Source organism: Oncorhynchus tshawytscha, linkage group LG10 (genome assembly GCF_018296145.1).
Source record: "Oncorhynchus tshawytscha isolate Ot180627B linkage group LG10, Otsh_v2.0, whole genome shotgun sequence".
NCBI lineage: Eukaryota > Metazoa > Chordata > Actinopteri > Salmoniformes > Salmonidae > Oncorhynchus > Oncorhynchus tshawytscha.
Genome location: NC_056438.1, coordinates 4,483,838 through 4,506,380, shown reverse-complemented (window position 1 = coordinate 4,506,380; position 22,543 = coordinate 4,483,838). Strand labels below are relative to the sequence as shown.

The 22,543-nt window shown below is 43.4% G+C and overlaps 2 protein-coding genes across 2 annotated transcripts; one reads left to right on the top strand and one right to left on the bottom strand.

Annotated features, from left to right (window-relative positions):
* The first annotated feature begins 4,544 nt into the window (after positions 1-4,544).
* Positions 4,545-6,470, top strand: LOC121847388 (ladderlectin-like). The gene is made up of 5 exons (XM_042328052.1): positions 4,545-4,607; positions 4,745-4,845; positions 5,267-5,443; positions 6,162-6,270; positions 6,370-6,470. Exons 1-5 carry the CDS (start codon positions 4,550-4,552, stop codon positions 6,459-6,461), a joined length of 537 nt encoding a protein of 178 aa, XP_042183986.1. The 5' UTR covers positions 4,545-4,549; the 3' UTR covers positions 6,462-6,470.
* An 8,536-nt stretch (positions 6,471-15,006) lies between these two features.
* LOC121847391 (saxiphilin-like) lies at positions 15,007-16,938 on the bottom strand. Its single transcript, XM_042328055.1, has 3 exons — positions 16,453-16,938; positions 15,612-15,743; positions 15,007-15,481 (listed from the first exon to the last, which is right to left on the bottom strand). The coding sequence occupies exons 1-3, from the start codon at positions 16,538-16,540 to the stop codon at positions 15,384-15,386; spliced, it is 318 nt and encodes a 105-aa protein (XP_042183989.1). The 5' UTR covers positions 16,541-16,938; the 3' UTR covers positions 15,007-15,383.
* Positions 16,939-22,543: the final 5,605 nt, after the last annotated feature.

Sequence of the window (22,543 nt, the reverse complement as noted above, 5' to 3'; positions counted from 1 at the left end):
CATTCAGTTATTCCACTCCTCCTCTCATACCCTAACTTCTCCCCTCTCCCATACCTCTCTCCCCTCCTCCTCTCATACCCTAACCTCCCCCCTCTCCCATATCCCTCTCCCCTCCTCCTCTCATACCCTAACCTCTCCCCTCTCCCATACCTCTCTCCCCTCCTCCTCTCATACCCTAACCTCTCCCCTCCCATACCTCTCTCCCCCTCCTCTCATACCCTATACCTCTCCTCTCTCCTATACCTCTACTCTCTCCTATACCTCTCTCCCCTACACCTCTCCTCCCCTAACCTCTCCTTTCTCCTACCTCTTGTCCCCTAACCTCTCCCCTCCTCCTCTCATACCCTAACCTCTCCCTTCTCCCATACCTAACCTCTCCCCTCCTCCTCTCATACCCTAACCTCTCCCCTCCTCCTCTCATACCCCAAGCTCTCCCCTCTCCCATACCTCTCTCCCCTCCTCCTCTCCCCTCCTCCCTCCTACCCTCCTCCTCCTCCTCTCCTCCCTATACCTCTCTCCCTCCTCCTCTCTACCCTCTCCTCCTCTCTCCCATCCCCTCCCCTCCTCTCTCTCCCCTATCCTCTCTCCTACCCTCCTCTCTCCTCCTCTCCTCCTCCTCCTCTACCCCTCTCCTCCTCCTCTCTCCTCTCTCCTCCCCTCTCCTCTCTCCTATACCTCTCCTCCTCCCTCTACCCTCCTCCCTACCTCCCTCCTCCTCTCCCTCTCCTACCTCCTCTCTCCTATCTCCTCCCATCCTCCTCTCCTCTCTCCTATACCTCTCTCCCCTCCTCCACTCCCCTCCTCCTCTCGTCCCCTAACCTCTCCCCCCTCTCATTTCTCCCATACCTCTCTCTCCTCCTCTTGTCCTAACACAAACCCTCTCCTCCTGACCTTCAGCTTTAATACAGTAACTATGTACCCATTAACTTGATTTTTTTGTTGTTGTCGCCATTTAGAAAGTCTGCATAGGAAATAGATGTAACAATTGTCTGCTCCAGTGAGATTCCGTTGAACTGTCGTGTGTTGGTCAAAAACAACTGGACGTTAACTTGATTTTTTTGTTGTTGTCTGCCATTTAGAAAGTCTGCATGGAAATAGATGTAACAATTGTCTGCTCCAGTGTATCCGTATGAACTGTCTGCACCAAGGTCTGCAAAAATCACCATGGTCTGCAAAAGGTATCACCATGGTCTGCACCAAGGTATCACCATGGTCTGCACCAAGGTATCACCATGGTCTGCACCAAGGTATCACCATGGTCTGCACCAAGGTATCACCATGGTCTGCACCAAGGTATCACCATGGTCTGCACCAAGGTATCACCATGGTCTGCACCAAGGTATCACCATGGTCTGCACCAAGGTATCACCATGGTCTGCACCAAGGTATCACCATGGTCTGCACCAAGGTATCACCATGGTCTGCACCAAGGTATCACCATGGTCTGCACCAAGGTATCACCATGGTCTGCACCAAGGTATCACCATGGTCTGCACCAAGGTATCATGGTCTGCATGGTCTGGTCTGCCAAGGTATCATCATGGTCTGCACCAAGGTATCATCATGGTCTGCACCAAGGTATCATCATGGTCTGCACCAAGGTATCATCATGGTCTGCACCAAGGTATCGCCATGGTCTGCACCAAGGTATCATCATGGTCTGCACCAAGGTATCACCATGGTCTGCACCAAGGTATCCCATGGTCTACACCAAGGTATCACCATGGTCTGCGCCAAGGTATCACTATGGTCTGCACCAAGGTATCACCATGGTCTGCACCAATGTATCATCATGGTCATATGGTGAATCCTGCATCGAGCCTACCAGAAGAGCAAGGTGAAGCAATTCCGGCATTCTTGAAAGTCACGAGAATCCCTGTCATGCAAAAAAACTATTTTTATATTTGATTTTAAAAAATTGCATGCTGTGGGCATAATAAAAGTCTAAATGAATCACTTTGCTTTTATAATTAAAGGATTGAAGATTCATAGTTACGTGATGACATCTGGTACCCCAACAAACAATGATTAATCAGACTACTTTTCCACAACAATTTTAACCCTTTTTTGTTCCATTCTTGGACTTCACTGTTCTCCACTCATCTTTCTCGCTGACTGTAATCAACCAGCTTTCAACTTCAAATGACACTTTTGCTTCCGCCATCTCCACCAACCTGCTCACAAAACTCGAGAGGGAAGGGTCTGACTGGATGGGTCCTTAAAAAGGAGAGGAGGGAGAAGTAAGATTCAATGTCAGCCATTGGGAGAGGTAGAACTCAACTCACAGCAGGATTTCAGAAAGTGACATTTCAACATCTGTTCATCTAATACTGTATGTGAATGTATCCCAAATAGCCCTCTATTCCCTATAAAGTGCACTACTTTTGACCATTTCCTCTGGACAAATGTAGTGCAATTGTTTTGAAGGATAATGCTATTTCCACAAACTCCCAATTACCCTCTGGACACGCCCCTTTCCTGCTAACTCACCACACCTGAACTCACTCTGCTAATCACCAATTCCTCTTCCATTCTTCTGGTATATAAGCAGCTTGTTCTACTTGGTTTTGTTCAGCATTTGTGGTGTCCCAGTTCCTTTATATTTCCTGTTGTTAATTGGTTTAAGTAAGTTCCTGCTATTGTAACTTTTCTAGGGTTTTAACTTCCTGCATTGGGGTGTAATATCCTGTTCATCATGTGTATTGTTATGGTGCAGCTGGCCCAGTATTAGACCTTTAATTTAACTGTAAGGGAAGTGTTACAGCTTGTGAGATGAGACATGGTATAATGATGGTTCCTGCTAGCAGAATGTGTCTTACATCTATAATCCTGTAGACTGTTCTGATTGGTTGCACTGCGTCTCAGTGAACAAGAAACTATGAAACGCTGTTTTTACTTTATTTCCCCCCCCCCATCAACTTTAAATGGATTCCATGTTGTGTTGAGCTAATCACCCTCACAATATGGGCACCATGCTGGGCCAGACTGGAAGTAGGGGAAACATGGATGTGCAAAGCCAGAACAAAACATTGGCCGCCATATTTGGATGGGCCTTGTCTAAACTAGATTTAGTTATTGATCACTGCTCAGTGCTTTAAATGGTGCTTTATCAGAACCATCTAGTGTATTATGGCTGGATCTTCAGAGGTGGGACCACATACTGCTAGCAGGACCCTTATTGAACCATGTCATCTACTAGCAAGCTTTTGCAGTGGAATGTCCTTAGACCTTGCTTTATTAATTAATAGGTCTAATATTGGGCTGTGGTGTATTCCCTCCAGCACGACAACATCCTATCACAGCCTTTCCTGGTGGCCATTTCACCTTAACGACTGGTGTCACAAGCCACTAAGCCTTACCTGCCTGGTGTCACAAGCCACTAATCCTTGCCTGCCGGTGTCACGAGCCACTAAGCCTTACCTGCCGGTGTTACGAGCCACTAAGCCTTACCTGCCGGTGTTACGAGCCACTAAGCCTTACCTGCCGGTGTTACGAGCCACTAAGCCTTACCGGCCGGTGTTACGAGCCACTAAGCCTTACCGGCCGGTGTTACGAGCCACTAAGCCTTACCGGCCGGTGTTACGAGCCACTAAGCCTTACCTGCCGGTGTTACGAGCCACTAAGCCTTACCGGCCGGTGTTACGAGCCACTAAGCCTTACCGGCCGGTGTTACGAGCCACTAAGCCTTACCTGCCGGTGTTACGAGCCACTAAGCCTTAGCCGGTGTTACGAGCCACTAAGCCTTACGGCCGGTGTTACGAGCCACTTACCTGCCGGAGCCACTAAGCCTTACCGGCCGGTGTTACGAGCCACTAAGCCTTACCGGCCGGTGTTACGAGCCACTAAGCCTTACCGGCCGGTGTTACGAGCCACTAAGCCTTACCGGCCGGTGTTACGAGCCACTAAGCCTTACCGGTGTTACGAGCCACTAAGCCTTAGCCGGAGTTACGAGCCACTAAGCCTTACCGGCCGGAGTTACGAGCCACTAAGCCGGCCGGAGTTACGAGCCACTAAGCCTTACCGGCCGGGTTACGAGTTACGAGCCACTAAGCCTTACCGGCCGGAGTTACGAGCCACTAAGCCTTACCGGCCGGAGTTACGAGCCACTAAGCCTTACCGGCCGGAGTTACGAGCCACTAAGCCTTACCGGCCGGAGCCTTACCGGCCGAGCCACTAAGCCTTACCGGCCGGAGTTACGAGCCACTAAGCCTTACCGGCCGGTGTTACGAGCCACTAAGCCTTACCTGCCAGCATTTTATACTTTGCTTTTATTTTTGTTGGAAAGTAAAAGAAGCAGAATTGAACTTTGTTCAATCATAATGCTTGTTTTCTGACAGATTTGGCCATAACCAAACATGAGTGACATTTCTACATTTTGGAATTATAACTTCTGTCTGAGTGGAGAGAAATACCTGCCCAGAAATTCTCCTCAGCCCTGTTTAGGGAATAGGTTGGCATTTAGGAAAGCAGACATATTCCTGTTCTAATCTACTGTATGTGGAGTTGAATCTGTGGTTTTGATGGCTTCACTCTGTTTCTCTCAGACTCCATGACCATGTTGTCCAGTCTTCTGCTTCTCAGTGCTGCCTTTGCTCTGGGAGATGCAAGTAAGAGTCCACTTTTCTTGACTCGTTCTGTATATTTATTGTAGAAGAGATGACTGACTGATCAACAAATAATATTGTAGCTCTGTTTTGTCGCTCTTTCTCCACCAGCCTTTAAAGCCACATGTAACTTCTTACAGATTCATTGCTAGAAGAAGACTTGTGTCCTTCCGGTTGGACCAAATATGGATCACGCTGTTTAATGTTTGTAAACACTACAAGGAGCTGGCCTGAAGCAGAGGTATCACCCTTACCATCTACTGTGAATTTGAAGGGGAAGTGTAGTTGAAATTAGCTCTCTGACATTACCTTAAAGGTGATACTTTCTTAAACTGCAACACATGACTGATGTGAAATACTGAACTTCCCTTTAAGATGGGAATTTTCTATACATTTTGAATATTTAATGTGGAGTCGTGCCTCCTGTATACTGGAACCCACCGGACATGGCTTAAGACTGAGATAAACTAGTATCTTTAAGAGTTTAAAAAGGAATTAGTTGCGCTGGTCAATATTTGGTTGAGAGTCCAGAAGACAAATTCTCAGCAAGGCTGACTGAAATGAAATGAAATGTCTTTGTTCCCATCTACTGCTTGGCTGTTACTGTAGATTATAATTTTCTTAACTGACTTGCCTAGTTAAATGAATACTTTCTTCTCTAGCGGTACTGTGTGTCCCTTGGTGATCAACTGGTGTCTGTACCCAACGTTGTGAAGTACCTTGGCGCAAACCTGGCATCTGTGCACAGCTCCGAGGAGGACCAGTTTCTACAGGCGTTGGTCTTGGTCAAGACTGTTGGTTTCCCTCCTACCTGGATTGGAGGATTTTATTCGGTTAAGGTGGGACCATTAACCCTACAGTGATATATATATATATATATAGAGCCATTATTGCAAGGAACAACGTTCCATCTCGTATTGCTCAAGTGAACAGCAAACCTGGTTAAAAATGGGAGATGTGGCATGTAGGCTACCTGTAATTTGTTTATGTAGTTCTGTCTGAGTTGTCTAATGTCATTTTGTGTGGACCCCAGGAAGAGGAGCTGCTGCTTTTTAACAGCTATTGTAATGGTTTCCATATAAAATATCAAGTTGCCATGCGACAGGTAGCCTCGCCGTTGGCCAATAAAGGCTTGTTTGAATCCCAGAGCTCACTCCGTGAAATCTGATGTGCCCTTGAGCAACGCCCTTAATCCTAATTGACCCTGTAGGTCATTCTAGATGAATCTGCTAAATTATTTTACTGTCACCTTCAGGAGGCCTTTATACTCATGTAAAATGTTTCTAGGTAAGTATACATTTGATCAAAGTCATCTCTTCCATTCAGTCTTGTAACCATGTGTGGGGTTTCTAGCTTCAAAAGTTGTAGACTTGTTATAGTCTTTGAAAGGCATCGGGATGATTGCAAATGTGAGGAGTAGACTGTAGGTTCTTTACACAAGCAACAGTCCCAGTCGGTGGGTTTTAAAGTAGTGGTAGCTTAAACTGTTTGGTTTCAGGTGGTAGAGGAAGGACTACATTTAGTCTTTATTCTCAAACCCCACTTTTCCCCCCTCAGGACAGGCGGTGGTTCTGGAGTGATGGCTCCGACTTTGATCACCAGAACTGGGCTAAAGGAAGGCCTGGTGCTGGTGCCAGAGAGTCTTGTGTTCATATCAACTTTGGAGGTACAGTAAACTCAGTATCAGTCATCAAATTAAACTTATTCCTAGTTAATTTAACTTTCCTACTGTGTGTACAGCTGAATATTCTGGTTTTGTCTTCAGGTCAACAGCGCTGGGACAATGCATTATGTGAAAGGAGCTTGCCCTCTGTGTGCTCCCTGAGGCTCCTGCCGCTTCGCCAGAGTATCCATTAAAAGCAGCAATGCTATTCCGTAGTGTCTTTGCCCTTAATACTTCATGGTAACGTCAAAATGCTTAGTTGCTGTTAAATGAAGTCTGTTACTACACAAATGTTGAGGAATTGTTTGCAGCCAATAAAATGTGGACACTATTTTGTCTCATGAGTTATTGAACGTTGTTAGTACTTTTTCTTACTGGTCCTCTGTGGGTCTCAAACCCACAACCCTAATGTTATATGTGCCACCAGGACCAGGACTGTCATCGTGCTTAACTTTTGGTAGATGCACACCTGTGACATGATGCAGTATGTTTAACTTCGTCAGGACAGGGGGGCAGTATTGAATAGCTTGGATAAAAATGTGCCAAGAGTAAACTACCTGCTACTCAGTCCTTAAAGCTAGAATATGCATATAATTAGTAGATTTGGATAGGAAACACTCTGAAGTTTCTAAAACTGTTTGAATGATGTCTGAGTATAACAGAACTCATATGGCAGGCAGCAACCTGAGAAAATCCAACCAGGAAGTGGGAATTGAGGTTTGTAGTTTTAAATTCTTTGCCTAGCCAGGATACAGTGGCAATTGGGTCATATTGAAATTCCTAACTCTTCCACTGTCTAGTCTTTAGAACCTTGTTTGATGCTTCTACTGTGGAGGGGGAATGGGAGCTGAATGAGTCGGCGGTCTGCCAGAGTGGCATGAGCTGATCACGTGAGGTAGCTGAGTTCCATCGCATTTCTACAGACCATGGAATTATCCGGTTGAATTCTATACTTCATTTGACATGTTTCTACAAACTGTAATGATTTCATCTGAACTTTGGCCTGGACTTGCCCGCGAGTTTGGATTGTGTACTAAATGCTCAAACAAAGGTATTTGGATGTAAATGATGGACTTGATCAAACAAATGACACCTTTTATTGTGGAACTATGATTCCTGGGAGTGCATTCTGATGACGATCAAAGGTAAGTGACTGACTAATGTATTTCTGACTGACTCCACATGGCAGATATCTGTATGGCTTTGTCTGAGCGCTGTACTCAGATTATTGCATGGTGTGCTTTTTCGGTTAAGCTTTTATATATGACAGCAGTTGCATTAAGGAAGTGGATCTAAAATTCCATGCATGACAATTTCATCTTAGCATTGAGTATTTATTTAAATTGATGTGGCTCTGCAAAATCACCGGATGTTTTGGAACTACTGACCGTAACGTGCCAATGTAACTACAGGGAACCCCTATGTTCAGAGAACCCCTTGTAAGTGATCCTTGAAGATAAGATAAAATGAGGTGAAATGCCAGCAGAGCTTCAAACCCAATGTTTAATATCTGGGGTGTTGATGATCTCTATCCACAGCCAGAATGCTCACCATGCACTGCAACATCGAACAGGATTCCAGTTAGTCATCAGCGGTGTAGGGAGGAATGAAATCTGGTCCTTGAACATTTTTAATTATACAGATTTACAAAACAAGCTCAGATTTCATACCTTGGTTTTTGTGGTGACAACTTTTGCTAATAGTTTTAATACTTTGTCCATAACGTAGAGTCCCAGGTGGTAGTAATTGAAGAGGTAAAGGAGGTGGATGGTAAATGTGATCTGCATAACATACCAATTGACATGCCTCGTCTGTATACCTGCATACAAGAGAGCAGTTCAGTCTTCTGCACGCAGTACAGCTAACCTTATCGTACCTCATGATTATCCATTGAATTGTGAATATTTTCTGTTAAGATTGTGAAGATAGATGGTATCAAACAATATTTAGATCATCCAAAGGACAAACCTCACCTTGATCTTTCCATTTTTCAGTTAAAATGTCTTATGACTGAAATCCCGGTAACGGGATCGATATGACAACAGCCAGTGAAAGTGCAGGGCGCCAAATTCAAACATCTCACAATTAAAATTCCTCAAACATACATGTGTCTCATACCATTTTAAAGGTAATCTTGTTAATCCCACTAAAGTGTGCGATTTCAAATAGGCTTTTCAGCGAAATCACCACAAACGATTGTTAGGTCACCGCAAAATCAGTCATTTTTTCAGCCAAAGACCAGAGTCACAAAAAGCAGAAAGGGATAAAATGAATTACTAACCTTTGATCTCCATCAGATGGCACTCATAGGACTTCATGTTACACAATACATGTTTTGTTCGATAAAGTTAATATTTATATACAAAAACCTCAGTTTACATTGGCACCATGTTCAGAAATGCCTCCAAAATATCCAGAGAAATTGCAGAGAACCAAGTCAAATAACATAAATAGTCATCAACTTTGATGAAAGATACATGTTTTACATAGAACTAAAGATACACTTGTTCTTAATGCAACCGCTTTGTCAGATTTCATAAAGCTTTACAGCAAAACACAATATTCAATCATCTGAAAACAGGGTTCAGCCACAAAAGGAAGCCATACAGTTCACTGCCAAATTGTGTAGTCAACAAAACTCATAAAAAGCATTATAAATCTTCACTTACCTTTGCTGATCTTCGTCAGAATGCACTCCCAGGACTCCCACAAGAAATGTTTGTTTTGTTCGGTAATGTCCATCATTTATGTCCAAGTAGCTACTTTTGTTAGCGCGTTAGCACGAAGCGCGTTCACTAAAGGCTGACGAAATGTCCAATAGTTCTGTAACAGTTAGTAGAAACATGTCAAACGATGTATTGAATCAATCTTTAGAACATTTTTAACATAAATCTCGAATAACGTTGCAATCGAAGATTTACATTGACTTCAGATGAGCGATGGAACAGAGATCCCTCTCGTGAACGCACATGGTCAGGTCATGGCAGACCTGACTGATTCTCCTCTCATTTGGACCCCCTTTACAGTAGAGGCATCAGACAAAGTTCTACAGACTGACATCTAGTGGAAGCCGTAGGAAGTGCAAACTCATCCATATTTCGCTGTGATTTCAATAGGATTTTGGTTGAAAATCTTCTCAGGTTTTTGCCTGCCATATGAGTTCTGTTATACTCACAGACATCATTCAAATGGGTTTAGAACCTTCAAAGTGTTTTCTATCCAATGTGAATAATCATATACATACATTAGCAACTGGGACTGAGAAGCAGGCAGTTTAATATGGGCACCTCTGTGCACCTTTCATCCAAGCAACTCACTGCCCCTTAAGAAGCACCTGCTACTGTCCTTTCAAATCTAAATGTTTGTTGGGCAGGTAGGTTCCTGCAAGAACCCCCACCAGCTAAGGAGGTTCCTTGATGACCCCCACCTTCTACGGGGTTCTTAGAAGAACCTTTTAAGGGCCATTTTCAGTTCCAAGAACTGTATGGTTTTAAAGAACAGAACTTTAGAACTCCAGTTGAACCCCACATTTTTAGAGCATACTTGGACTAGGATTCAAGAGGCACTCTCACATCTGAGCTATCTTTGTTGCAGGTGCATGGTTACAGTTGAGTAAGATGAAGAACACTGTTCTTGCTAGTCTCACTGCTCTAAAGCTGTAGGTATCAGCCTCAAAGCCTTCGTCAGAGCTTTCAGTGTTCACAACCTGCACCTCTATGTAGACATTGCTCCACCCACATCCGTTCAATGCATCCAATGGGGTTGGAGTATGAGAGAAAAAAGTGTTACCAAAAATAACTGTGCATTTCATAAGTATTCTAATAAAGTGTGAAGGTGATGTGTCAAACAAGACACAAATCACACAGAGGACATCAACCTATCAAGTAAGTTCTCATAAATAATTAGGTTCCGTACAAGAATAAAACAGGAGGTTAAAGTGGCAGCGTTAATTCATGTTCACATTTACAACATAAATAGGCATTTCATACCTCAAGGGAACATTTTGACATTCGCCATATGGTTAGTGAGAAAGTCCATATTGCAAATGTACGGTCCCTCACTAGACGTCCGAAAACGTTTGTAAAATTCGCGGACGGCGTAGGACCGTGCGGCAGGGCCGGATCTACCGGGAAGGCATCAAACTCTCTCTCTCGGACATTCGGTTTCCGTTTTATAAAATAATCACATTTTGGTCATTTTTCTGCTGTCCCGATAAATCCCTCAAGAGGGCGAATGGAATCATATTGCAAATGTACAAAACATCACGAATCACGACGTGGCTTTATCTCCAAAATGTAAAAGACTTTGAAGACGAAACTTGGTGAGCGTAGGTTTGGCATAATGGGCAGTTGGCCCCGAACAAGATGGCGTCTAGGCCTTAACGGTGTTTGAGTTATGGCCATTTTTCTGCGATTAAAAGGTCCAAATTGAAAATAGAGCAATAATTTTTCCACTTCACGTCAAAGTCAAGGAGCCTCCGGTGTCAATAAAAAAAGAACCAGCCATTTATCTATCGTCATTTAAGAGAAATCGTACAATGTCAAATTGGTGATGTTCAAAAATAGTTTTTTTTTAAACAGTTACAGATCCAGTTGAAGCGTGTTCATACGAATCTTTTTAAAGTGTTCTTCGGAGCTCTGCGAGATTTCTGTGATTTTCTGTGATTTTCTGAAATAACACACACTCACTAAACACTCCCTAAATAAGTCAGTTCTTAACATAAAGACTTAAAACTCAAAATGCTATAATTGCCTACCCCAAGGAGGATATGTGTTCACTTTCAGCTTCCTGTGTAAACCGGAAGTGCCTTAAAATTGTGTCATAGGTGCTGTTTCCAAGGGTTAAAAAGGTCAGATCTTTTCAAAACTTCATATGTGTGATTAGGCAACCCCCATGAACTGTAAGTCAGTCATTTCTCCCAACAGATGTCAAAGAAAAGCTCTCACACACACAGCAAGGATAGAGTGACAAAATGCGGTGCTTAAAACCTGTTAGGGCTAGGGCAGAATACTGCCCCCTTTGGATGAATTGCGTGCCCATAGTAAACCGAAACAAAATCTGTCCAAAATTGCTAATATATGCATATAATAATTATTATTGGATAGAAAACACTCTAAAGCTTCTAAACCCATTTCAATTATGTCTGTAAGTATAGCAGAACTCACAGGGCAGCCAATCTTCCAAACTTTTTCTCTCATCGGGAAAGATGGGCCAACTTTGACGTCATCGCCCCCACCCTTCCCAACCAGCTATGGATCTGGGATCAGTTTCTAGGTCTTCGGCGAGATGTCTTCTTTCAATAGAGCGTTTCATTGTGAAAATCCTGCGGGCTTTGACCCTTTGCCAAGCAAAATACTTGGTGTCGCGAGAAAATACATGCACTGTCCTACGCGCGTTGCGCTCGGAGTGTCCTTTGTTCCATGAAGCACGAGACGATGTCAGTTTGTCTGTTTGAGTTGAGAATTGTTTTCTACGTTTAGAACATCCTAAAGCTTGATTCTGCACTTAGTTTGACCAGTTTAGTCGACATATAATATGTCATTTTGAAGTTTTGATGCGCAACCCCTTGAATTTTGGCTGCATTTCAGCCGGAATTTGTCGCGTTTGATAACACAAAGACACACGACTTGAAACCAAACGCTGTTTTGGGTAAGTATGAGTCCCTCCACTACTTCTGATCGAAGACCATCAAAGGTAAGGGAATATTTATGTTTTAATTTTGTGTTTCTGTTGACTCCAACATAGTGGAGAAATATTGCTTATGTCTGAGCGCCGTCTCAGATTATTGAAAAATTAACGATTTCTGTAACGTGAAAAATAAATGTGACAAAGCGATTGCATTAAGAAGCAGTGTATCTTTCTAACTATATGTAGAACATGTATATTTAGTCAAAGTTTATGATGTGTATTGCTGTTATCTGGCGGAGTTATCGAAAATTCTCCGGACATTTTTGTAGCATTTTTTGAACATGGCGTCAATGTAAACGATGATTTATGGATATAAATTGCATATTATTGAAAAAAAAACAAATTTACTGTGTAACATGTCCTATTACTGTCATCTGATGAAGATTTTCAAAAGGTTAGTGAATTATTTTTCTTTTAATCCTGCGTTTGTGATTGCATCTTTTGTTCGACAAAATGACTATATATTGGCTGAGTCTTTGGTGGTGGTTTGACATAAATATGTGCTATGTTTTCGCCGTAAAACATTTTAGAAATCTGACTCGCTGGGTAGATGAACAAGGTGTTTATCTTTCATTTGAGCTATTGGACTTGTTAATGTGTGGAGGTTAAATATTTCTAAGAATAATTTTGCATTCTGTGCGCCACTTTTGAGTTGAGCGTGGGGGGGGGGTGCCCTAGGGGAACGTGGTAGCGTGAACAAATTAAAGACACACAGAGCCTGCAATGGCATTTCCATATTCTCTAGGCCGTACCAAGTTCAACGTGATGCCCCGCTTGACCGTAGCTCGCTCTGAACGCAGCGACCGTGAGCCTGGCCCTAAATGTCATTTTGCTTTTGGGTGACAGTGAGAGAACCGTTAGGGTGAGAAGCACAATTCGACCTCAGGTACGTTACTGAGGTCCTCCCGATCTGTGCAAGCCTAACCTTGACCGTGTGGCATTAACCCTTAACAGTAAAACAGTTTTTTTGATCTCACAGATTACAATGACATCTCTCCCCATAGGAATACATTACCTGCTCCTCTAAAGTCAACCTGAAGCCTATGTGGGTTATGAATGCCTTATGAACCTGTCTTCAATGACAGTCCATCAGGACACTATGAGGTCTACCTGTGTCGATTCTAAGCTTCCTGAAGCAACCGGAAGTGGTTAAAAATGACCCTAAACGTGTTTTTCCATACCCAACCAGCAGTTTGTGATAAATAGTGCATTCAACCCTGTGTAAATCGGTCAGTTCTTAACGTAAACACGTACAACTCAGGATTCTGTAAAGGCATACCCCAATGAGGATATGTGTTTACCTATAGCTTCCTGTGCCAACCGCAAGTGCCATAATTGGTGTCACAGGGGCTGTTTCGAAGGGTTAAAAAAGTCAGATCTTTCCAAAACGTCATATGTGTGATTAGGCAACCCCCATGAACTGTAAATCAGTCATTTTTCCCATAAAATGTCAAAGAAAAACTAAATCACACACACATAGCTTGGGAGGAGGGATGTATTGGGGTGCCTAGAGACAGACAGTGCCTGCAATAGTCAGCTTTGTTAGACCTAAAAAAGAATCGTCAGACCTAGAGTTCTGAAACCTGTTCTAGACCTCAGGTCGATAGAGCCACGTAACTCACCACGCACTAGAAGGTTCTCGGACCGAGAAACAGCCATGCACATTTGCAATAACTTCAATTCATTTTTGCATCACGAAGATGACGACATTTAGAAATGTCCCAGAGTCGCAAGACTAGGTGCATTGCGACCGCCTCGGCCCATATAGACGGACCCCAACGTTTCTGTCCGATAGCTCATTCAAGGACCCCGTAGCAAGTCATGGAAAAAAGTGGATGGCTACTAAAGGAGTTGGAAAAAGTGCGTTTGGTGTCAGTTTGGTGTCAGAATGATATCTAATTGACTGATGGACGGTGACTTGCTGGTGACTCTTGTCCATTTGCAATATGTTTAAACAGTGAGGTACCATCACCAAAGTGACATTCTGAAATCAACCCTAACGAGCGATGGAAAGGAACAACTATCACTGCCCAGCCATCCCGAGTTCATCGGGCCAGTCAATTTCGCTTTCCTGCAGTATTTTTGAGCATGCCAAATTCGTGATGGTGAATGGACAAAATATCCCTTATGCGCAAGTAATAAAAAATAATAATGATAATAAAATTGGACATAAGTATACTCACAGTTCTTACACGTGTAATTGACAAAAACATAAAATAATAATAATTAAAAAACGGTCCAGAAACTTTAAGGGGGTGATAAATCTAAATTTCTCTTTTGGATGTTGACTTGTTGCATTTGCAATATGAAAAACCACGGTGGAGCGCACTCGCCACCTGTTGGATTTTTAAAGTGTTACACCTGGCATTTGCCATTTGCAATCAACTTTGAACGAAACAACGCCAAATTGAGTGGTATTGGACACCGTGTATATGGTTTGTCCATTGCCAATGATTTCCCATTAATTTTTGTCCATTTCAGGGGGGTGTTCCCTTACATCGTTAAGACCTTTTAGGAATAATGAGGGTGAAAATCCCAAAACATTCAATAGACACAAATATGACCCCATCATCAATACACACTGATATGACCCCACCATCAGACAATATGGCGGTTGTTTTGCTGCACCAACAGGCCTCACAAGACTCGTCTGAAGGTAAAGCAATTTTAAACAGAAAAGTAGGTATTTTTGATGAGCAGGTGACCACATACTTTGTCATATGGTGTGTTTTAGTTATAAAATTACCTAGTTAGGAAATTATAGGCTGAACATTTACTTACCCCACTAAAGTTATTCATTTAACTTCTTGGATGTCCTGTTCACACAGAGCAATGATGTGTATCACCCACACATTCTAGCTAGCTAATACTGTACTGACCATGTTCAGCCAAGTTTCCTCCCTGCCTCCAAATATTGGTATGAATATGAAGTACCCTAACCATTAATAGATCAGTCTGGCCCTAAAAGATCAGATGGCATCAACATGTAACAAAACCAGGGAATATGAATCATCTTTCATCCTACAAGTTCTAATACAACATTTACTCATGTAAAGATGAAGAGCATGTACTTTATTGTACAGGATGATATAATGCATGAAGCAAACAATGGAATGATTTAGTGAAATGTGACGATGTAGACTCAGTCAAGGGGTCTTTCATCCCTCTGTGGCCTGGAACAATTCTTCAGACTCAGAGTAGCATGGTTCTGATTGTGGACTCTGCTGAACTCCTGTATGTATTGGAATGACATTTCGATGTCTTTGGAGGACCACAGCTGCCATAATTATAATTAAATTAGAAGAGATGTCATGACAGAGGGACACAGGAAGAAGAGAGATCATGACACTGAAATCAGTCCAAGGTAGGAAGCAAGAGTAGTGATGTGTTGGACTTTAAAGTGGGGCCTCATTTACCACCACAGGGCCTCATTTAGACTTAGTGGAACAGTTGATTCTAGCAGTGCCTGGTGGAGTCTCAGTACCCTGGATCTTCTGTCCAGAACTGTTCACACACCAACAGTAACCTACCAGAAAGAGACATGTTAATAACCTGTTACATAATACAATATTTACACAAATTAGCATTTTACTGTAACACATTGAATTGTCACGTTAAACTGAATTGGAGCATTTATAGTGTGTGTGTGTTTTAACCTGTAGAGCTCCAACATTGCTCAGGGGTGTATCGTCCAGCGGCGTCACACGTGGAGATGTAGGCTCCAACTTGGCCATGTGGCACGGCATCTCTAGCATCCTCACATGGGGTCTTGGGTCGTATCGCACCATCTGGACACACAGGTAACATACATTGTAATGTGTACATAACATAGATGGATATACATTCTGGAATCATGGACTGTGTTCTATATGGGATCCTGTTCCCCGTTGGGCCCTGGTCAGGAGACTGCCTCCTATATGGGACCCTGTTCCCTTATTGGCCCTGGTCAGGAGACTGCATCCTATATGGGACCCTGTTCCCCGAAGGGCCCTGGTCAGGAGAAGTGCCCTATAAGGAATAGGAAGCCATTTCAGATGTACATTTCTGAAATCTTCAGTTGCTGCTTCACTCCTTCAAAGGTCTTCACTGGGTCTCTCTCTCTCTCCTGCCTGTGAGTTAAATTCTACCTCTCCTGTTTAAGGACCCGTCCAGTCAGAACCCTCCCTCTGGAACCCCGCCCGGAGAGTTGGATGTCCGAAATAGCGGTGAGAATTGCAGAAAAAAATGCAGGAAATTAAGAAAGAGTTGGTGAAGCAACAGCTGTGCAGGATTGAGAACAATATAGCTGTCAGTTCTGATGGTGTGTAGCGGGAGGATGAGGGTTAATGACCTGAATGGTCGGAAGTGGAAAAACACAGGAAGAAGAGAGAATGATTCTGAAATCAGTGGAGCATCTTGTAAAGAAAGCATGAAGAGGTCCAAGGCAGGAAGCAAGAGTAGTGATGTGTTGGAGTTTAGTGGTGATGGTGTTGGATGAGACCACAGGGCCTCACTTACTCTGGGTGGAACAGATGTTACTAGGAGTGCCTGGTGGAGTCTCAGTACCTGGGATCTTCTCTTGTATGCAGGTATACAGACGAGGCATGTCAATTGGTATGTTATGCAGATCACATTTACCATCCACCTCCTTTACTACCACCTGGGCCTCTACGTTATGGACAAAGTATTAAAACTATTAGCAAAAGTTATCACCACAAAAACCAAGGTATGAAATCTGAGCTTGTTTTGTAAATCTCTATAATTAAAATGTTCAAGGACCAGATTTCATTCCTCCCTACACCGCTGATGACTAACTGGAATCCTGTTCGATGTTGCAGTGCATGGTGAGCATTCTGGCTGTGGATAGAGATCAACACCCCAGATATTAAACATTGGGCTTGAAGCTCTGCTGGCATTTCACCTTGTGATTTTATTTTATCTTCAAGGATCACTTACAAGGGGTTCTCTGAACATAGGGGTTCCCTGTAGATACATTGGCACATTACGGTCAGTAGTTCCAAAACATCTGGTGATTTTGCAGAGCCACATCAATTTAAATAAATACTCAATGCTAAGATACAATTGTCATGCATGGAATTTTAGATCCACTTCCTTAATGCAACCGCTGTCAGATAGAAGCTTAACCGAAAAAGCATATCATGCAATAATGTGAGTACAGCGCTCAGACAAAGCAAGCCATACAGATATCCACCATGTGGATTCAGTCAAATACATTAGTCACTTACCTTTGATGATAATCAGAATGCACTCCCAGGAATCATAGTTCCACAATAAAAGGTGTCATGTTTGATCAAGTCCATCATTTACATCCAAATACCTTTGTTTGAGCATTTAGTACACAATGCAAACTCACAGGCAAGTCCAGGCCAAAGTTCAGATTAAGTCATTACAGTTGTAGAAACATGTCAAATGAAGTATAGAATTCTTCAATGTTTCAACCGGAGAATTCCTTGGTCTGTAGAAATGCGATGGAACTCAGCTACCTCACGTGATCAGCTCATGCCACTCTGGCAGACCGCCGACTCATTCAGCTCCCATTCCCCCTTCCACAGTAGAAGCATCAAACAAGGTTCTAAAGACTGGACAGTGGAAGTGCTAGGAATTTCAATATGACCCCAATTGCCACTGTATCCTGGCTAGGCAAAGAATGTAAAACTACAAACCTCAAGTCCCACTTCCTGGTTGGATTTTCTCAGGTTGCTGCCTGCCATGCAGGGGCGGCAGCGTAGCCTAGTGGTTAGAGCATTGGACTAGTAACCGAAAGGTTGCAAGTTCTAATCCCCGAGCTGACAAGGTACAAATCTGTCGTTCTGCCCCTGAACAGGCAGTTAACCCACTGTTCCTAGGCCGTCATTGAAAATAAGAATTTGTTCTTAACTGACTTGCCTAGTAAAATAAAGGTAAAAAAAAAAAAAAAAAGCGTTCTTTTATACTCAGACATCATTCAAACAGTTTTAGAAACTTCAGTGTTTCCTATCCAAATCTACTAATTATATGCATATTCTAGCTTTAAGGACTGAGTAGCAGGTAGTTTACTCTTGGCACATTTTTATCCAAGCTATTCAATACTGCCCCCCTGTCCTGACGAAGTTAAACATACTGCATCATGTCACAGGTGTGCATCTACCAAAAGTTAAGCACGATGACAGTCCTGGTCCTGGTGGCACATATAACATTAGGGTTGTGGGTTTGAGACCCACAGAGGACCAGTAAGAAAAAGTACTAACTACAACGTTCAATAACTCATGTGGACACTATTTTGTCTCATTTTATTGGCTGCAAACAATTCCTCAACATTTGTGTAGTAACAGACTTCATTTAACAGCAACTAAGTATTTTGACGTTACCATGAAGTATTAAGGGTGCAGACACTACGGAATAGCATTGCTGCTTTTAATGGATACTCTGGCGAAGCGGCAGGAGCCTCAGGGAGCACACAGAGGGCAAGCTCCTTTCACATAATGCATTGTCCCAGCGCTGTTGACCTGAAGACAAAACCAGAATATTCAGCTGTACACACAGTAGGAAAGTTAAATTAACTAGGAATAAGTTTAATTTGATGACTGATACTGAGTTCACTGTACCTCCAAAGTTGATATGAACACAAGACTCTGGCACCAGCACCAGGCCTTCCTTTAGCCCAGTTCTGGTGATCAAAGTCGGAGCCATCACTCCAGAACCACCGCCTGTCCTGAGGGGGGGAAAGTGGGGTTTGAGAATAAAGACTAAATGTAGTCCTTCCTCTACCACCTGAAACCAAACAGTTTAAGCTGCCACTACTTCAAAACCCACCGACTGGGACTGTTGCTTGTGTAAAGAACCTACAGTCTACTCCTCACATTTGCAATCATCCCGATGCCTTTCAAAGACTAACACGTCTACAACTTTTGAAGCTAGAAACCCCATGCACATGGTTACAAGACTGAATGGAAGAGATGACTTTGATCAAATGTATACTTACCTAGAAACATTTTACATGAGTATAAAGGCCTCCTGAAGGTGACAGTAAAATAATTTAGCAGATTCATCTAGAATGACCTACAGGGTCAATTAGGATTAAGGGCGTTGCTCAAGGGCACATCAGATTTCACGGAGTGAGCTCTGGGATTCAAACAAGCCTTTATTGGCCAACGGCGAGGCTACCTGTCGCATGGCAACTTGATATTTTATATGGAAACCATTACAATAGCTGTTAAAAAGCAGCAGCTCCTCTTCCTGGGGTCCACACAAAATGACATTAGACAACTCAGACAGAACTACATAAACAAATTACAGGTAGCCTACATGCCACATCACCCGTTTTTAACCAGGTTTGCTGTTCACTTGAGCAATACGAGATGGAACGTCGTTCCTTACAATAATGTCTCTATATAACACTGTAGGCTTAAATCCTGTTAGGGATGATGCGAATCGCGCAACATTTCAGAGTCCTGCTACTCATGCCAGGAATATAGTATATGCATATGATAAGTGTGTGTATAGAAAACACTGAAGTCTCTAAAACTGGTTAAATCGTGTCTGTGGCTATAACAGAACGTGTTTAGGAGTAAAAATCCCTGGGAAAACTGTTCACCAAAAACATTAAAAATATTCATCCGCCAGTCAATGTATTGTTTAAGGCGAGAGAAAATAGATGAGGATCCGATTAGAATCCCTACAGCTTCCACACGATGTCGCCAGTACTGGCATTTCATGGCTGGTTTATCCTTCGTGAGATGACGTATAGGCACTTCCTGTCTTGGGGCGCACCGGAGGATGTAGAAAAGTGAAAACATGGACGATGATTTCAAGACTTGCTGCTATCGAATACAGATCGCCCCGTGATCAATTTGATAGATTATTAACGTTTATTAATACCTAAAGTTGGTTTACAAAAGTAGTTTGAAGTGATTTGTAAAAGTTTATAGGCAACTTTTGTAATTTTAAAAAGTGACGTTGCGTCTTGTAAAGGTAAATTTTCCTGGATCAGACCGGCCTTCATAAAATGACATTTTGGCTATACAATGACAGATTTAATTGGGAAAAAGACCCAATTGTGATGTTTAAGAACAAAGAAGCTCGTCAAAGGTAATGAATGTTTTATTTCTGCGTTTTGTGTAGCTCCGGGTACCGCAAAATCTTTTGTTTAGGTCTCGTTCAGGTATTTTGGGGGTGCATGCTATCAGATAATAGCTTCATGCTTTCGCCGAAAAGCATTCTACAAATCTGACATGTTGGCTAGATTCACAACGAGTGTAGCTTTAATTGAGTACCTTGCATGTGTGTTTTAATGAAAGTTTGAGTTGTCTAAAACTATAGGTGGCGCTCTGAAATTTCCGCTGATTTATGTTTCTGCACAGGAACTCAATTCCGCATCATCCCTAAGAGGTTGGTCCCACCTTAACAGAATCAAATCCGCCAATCCAGGTAGGAGGGAAACCACCAGTCTTGACCAAGACCAACGCCTGTAGAAACTGGTCCTCCTCGGAGCTGTGCACAGATGCCAGGTTTGCGCCAAGGTACTCGACAACGTTGGGTACAGACACCAGATGATCACCAAGGGACACAGTACCGCTAGAGGGGAAAATATTTATTTAACTAAGCAAGTCAATTAAGAAAATTATTATCTACAGTAACAGCCAAGCAGTAGATGGGAACAAAGACATTTCATGTATTAGTCAGTCAGCCTTGCTGAGAATTTGTCTTCTGGACTCTCAACCAAATATTGACCAGCGCAACTAATTCCCTTTTAAACGCTTAAAGATACTAGTTTATCTCAGTCTTAAGCCATGTCCGGTGGGTTCCAGTATACAGGAGGCACGACTCCACATTAAATATTCAAAATGTATAGAAAATTCCCATCTTAAAGGGAAGTTCAGTATTTCACATCAGTCATGTGTTGCAGTTTAAGAAAGTATCACCTTTAAGGTAATGTCAGAGCTAATTTCAACTACACTTCCCCTTCAAATGCGGTCTCTCCTTCACTGCAGCCGAGGTGAGTAGGACATTTAAACTTGTTAACCCTCGCAAGGCTGCAGGCCCAGACGGCATCCCCAGCCGCGCCCTCAGAGCATGCGCAGACCAGCTGGCCGGTGTGTTTACGGACATATTCAACCAATCCCTATACCAGTCTGCTGTTCCCACATGCTTCAAGAGGGCCACCATTGTTCCTGTTCCCAAGAAAGCTAAGGTAACTGAGCTAAACGACTACCGCCCCGTAGCACTCACTTCCGTCATCATGAAGTGCTTTGAGAGACTAGTCAAGGACCATATCAACTCAGCCCTACCTGACACCCTAGACCCACTCCAATTTGCTTACCGCCCAAATTGGTCCACAGACGATGCAATCTCAACCACACTGCACACTGCCCTAACCCATCTGGACAAGAGGAATACCTACGTGAGAATGCTGTTCATCGACTACAGCTCGGCATTCAACACCATAGTACCCTCCAAGCTCGTCATCAACCTCGAGACCCTGGGTCTCGACCCCGCCCTGTGCAACTGGGTACTGGACTTCCTGACGGGCCGCCCCCAGGTGGTGAGGGTAGGCAAAAACATCTCCTCCCCGCTGATCCTCAACACTGGGGCCCCACAAGGGTGCGTTCTGAGCCCTCTCCTGTACTCCCTGTTCACCCACGACTGCGTGTCCACGCACGCCTCCATCTCAATCATCAAGTTTGCGGACGACACAACAGTGGTAGGCTTGATTACCAACAACGAGACGGCCTACAGGGAGGTGGTGAGGGCCCTCGGAGTGTGGTGTCAGGAAAATAACCTCACACTCAACGTCAACAAAACTAAGGAGATGATTGTGGACTTCAGGAAACAGCAGAGGGAACACCCCCCTATCCACATCGATGGAACAGTAGTGGAGAGGGTAGCAAGTTTTAAGTTCCTCGGCATACACATCACAGACAAACTGAATTGGTCCACACACAGACAGCATCGTGAAGAAAGCGCAGCAGCGCGTCTTCAACCTCAGGAGGCTGAAGAATTTCGGCTTGTCACCAAAAGCACTCAAACTTCTACAGATGCACAATCGATAGCATCCTGGCGGGCTGTATCACCGCCTGGTACGGCAACTGCTCCGCCCTCAACCGTAAGGCTCTCCAGAGGGTAGTGAGGTCTGCACAACGCATCACCGGGGGCAAACTACCTGCCCTCCAGGACACCTACACCACCCGATGCTACAGGAAGGCCATAAAGATCATCAAGTACATCAACCACCCGAGCCACTGCCTGTTCACCCCGCTATCATCCAGAAGGCGAGGTCAGTACAGGTGCATCAAAGCTGGGACCGAGAGACTGAAAAACAGCTTCTATCTCAAGGCCATCAGACTGTTAAACAGCCACCACTAACATTGAGTGGCTGCTGCCAACACACTGACACTAACTCAACTCCAGCCACTTTAATAATGGGAATTGATGGGAAATGTAAATATATCACTAGCCACTTTAAACAATGCTACCTTATATAATGTTACTTCCCCTACATTATTCATACCATCTACTGTATCTTGCCTATGCTGCTCTGTACCATCACTCATTCATATATCTTTATGTACATATTCTTTATCCCCTTACACTGTGTATAAGACAGTTTTGG

Excerpts from the sequence above, each read along its gene's own strand:
- LOC121847388 (XM_042328052.1), top strand. The coding sequence starts at position 4,550 with ATGACCATGTTGTCCAGTCTTCTGCTTCTCAGTGCTGCCTTTGCTCTG. Across the intron at positions 4,846-5,266 it reads GGAGCTGGCCTGAAGCAGAG|CGGTACTGTGTGTCCCTTGG; the intron begins GTATCACCCTTA and ends TTTCTTCTCTAG. Across the intron at positions 6,271-6,369 it reads TGTTCATATCAACTTTGGAG|GTCAACAGCGCTGGGACAAT; the intron begins GTACAGTAAACT and ends TTTTGTCTTCAG.
- LOC121847391 (XM_042328055.1), bottom strand. The coding sequence starts at position 16,540 with ATGCCTCGTCTGTATACCTGCATACAAGAGAAGATCCCAGGTACTGAG. Across the intron at positions 15,744-16,452 it reads TAACATCTGTTCCACCCAGA|ATGGTGCGATACGACCCAAG; the intron begins GTAAGTGAGGCC and ends CTGTGTGTCCAG. Across the intron at positions 15,482-15,611 it reads GCAATGTTGGAGCTCTACAG|GTTACTGTTGGTGTGTGAAC; the intron begins GTTAAAACACAC and ends TCTTTCTGGTAG.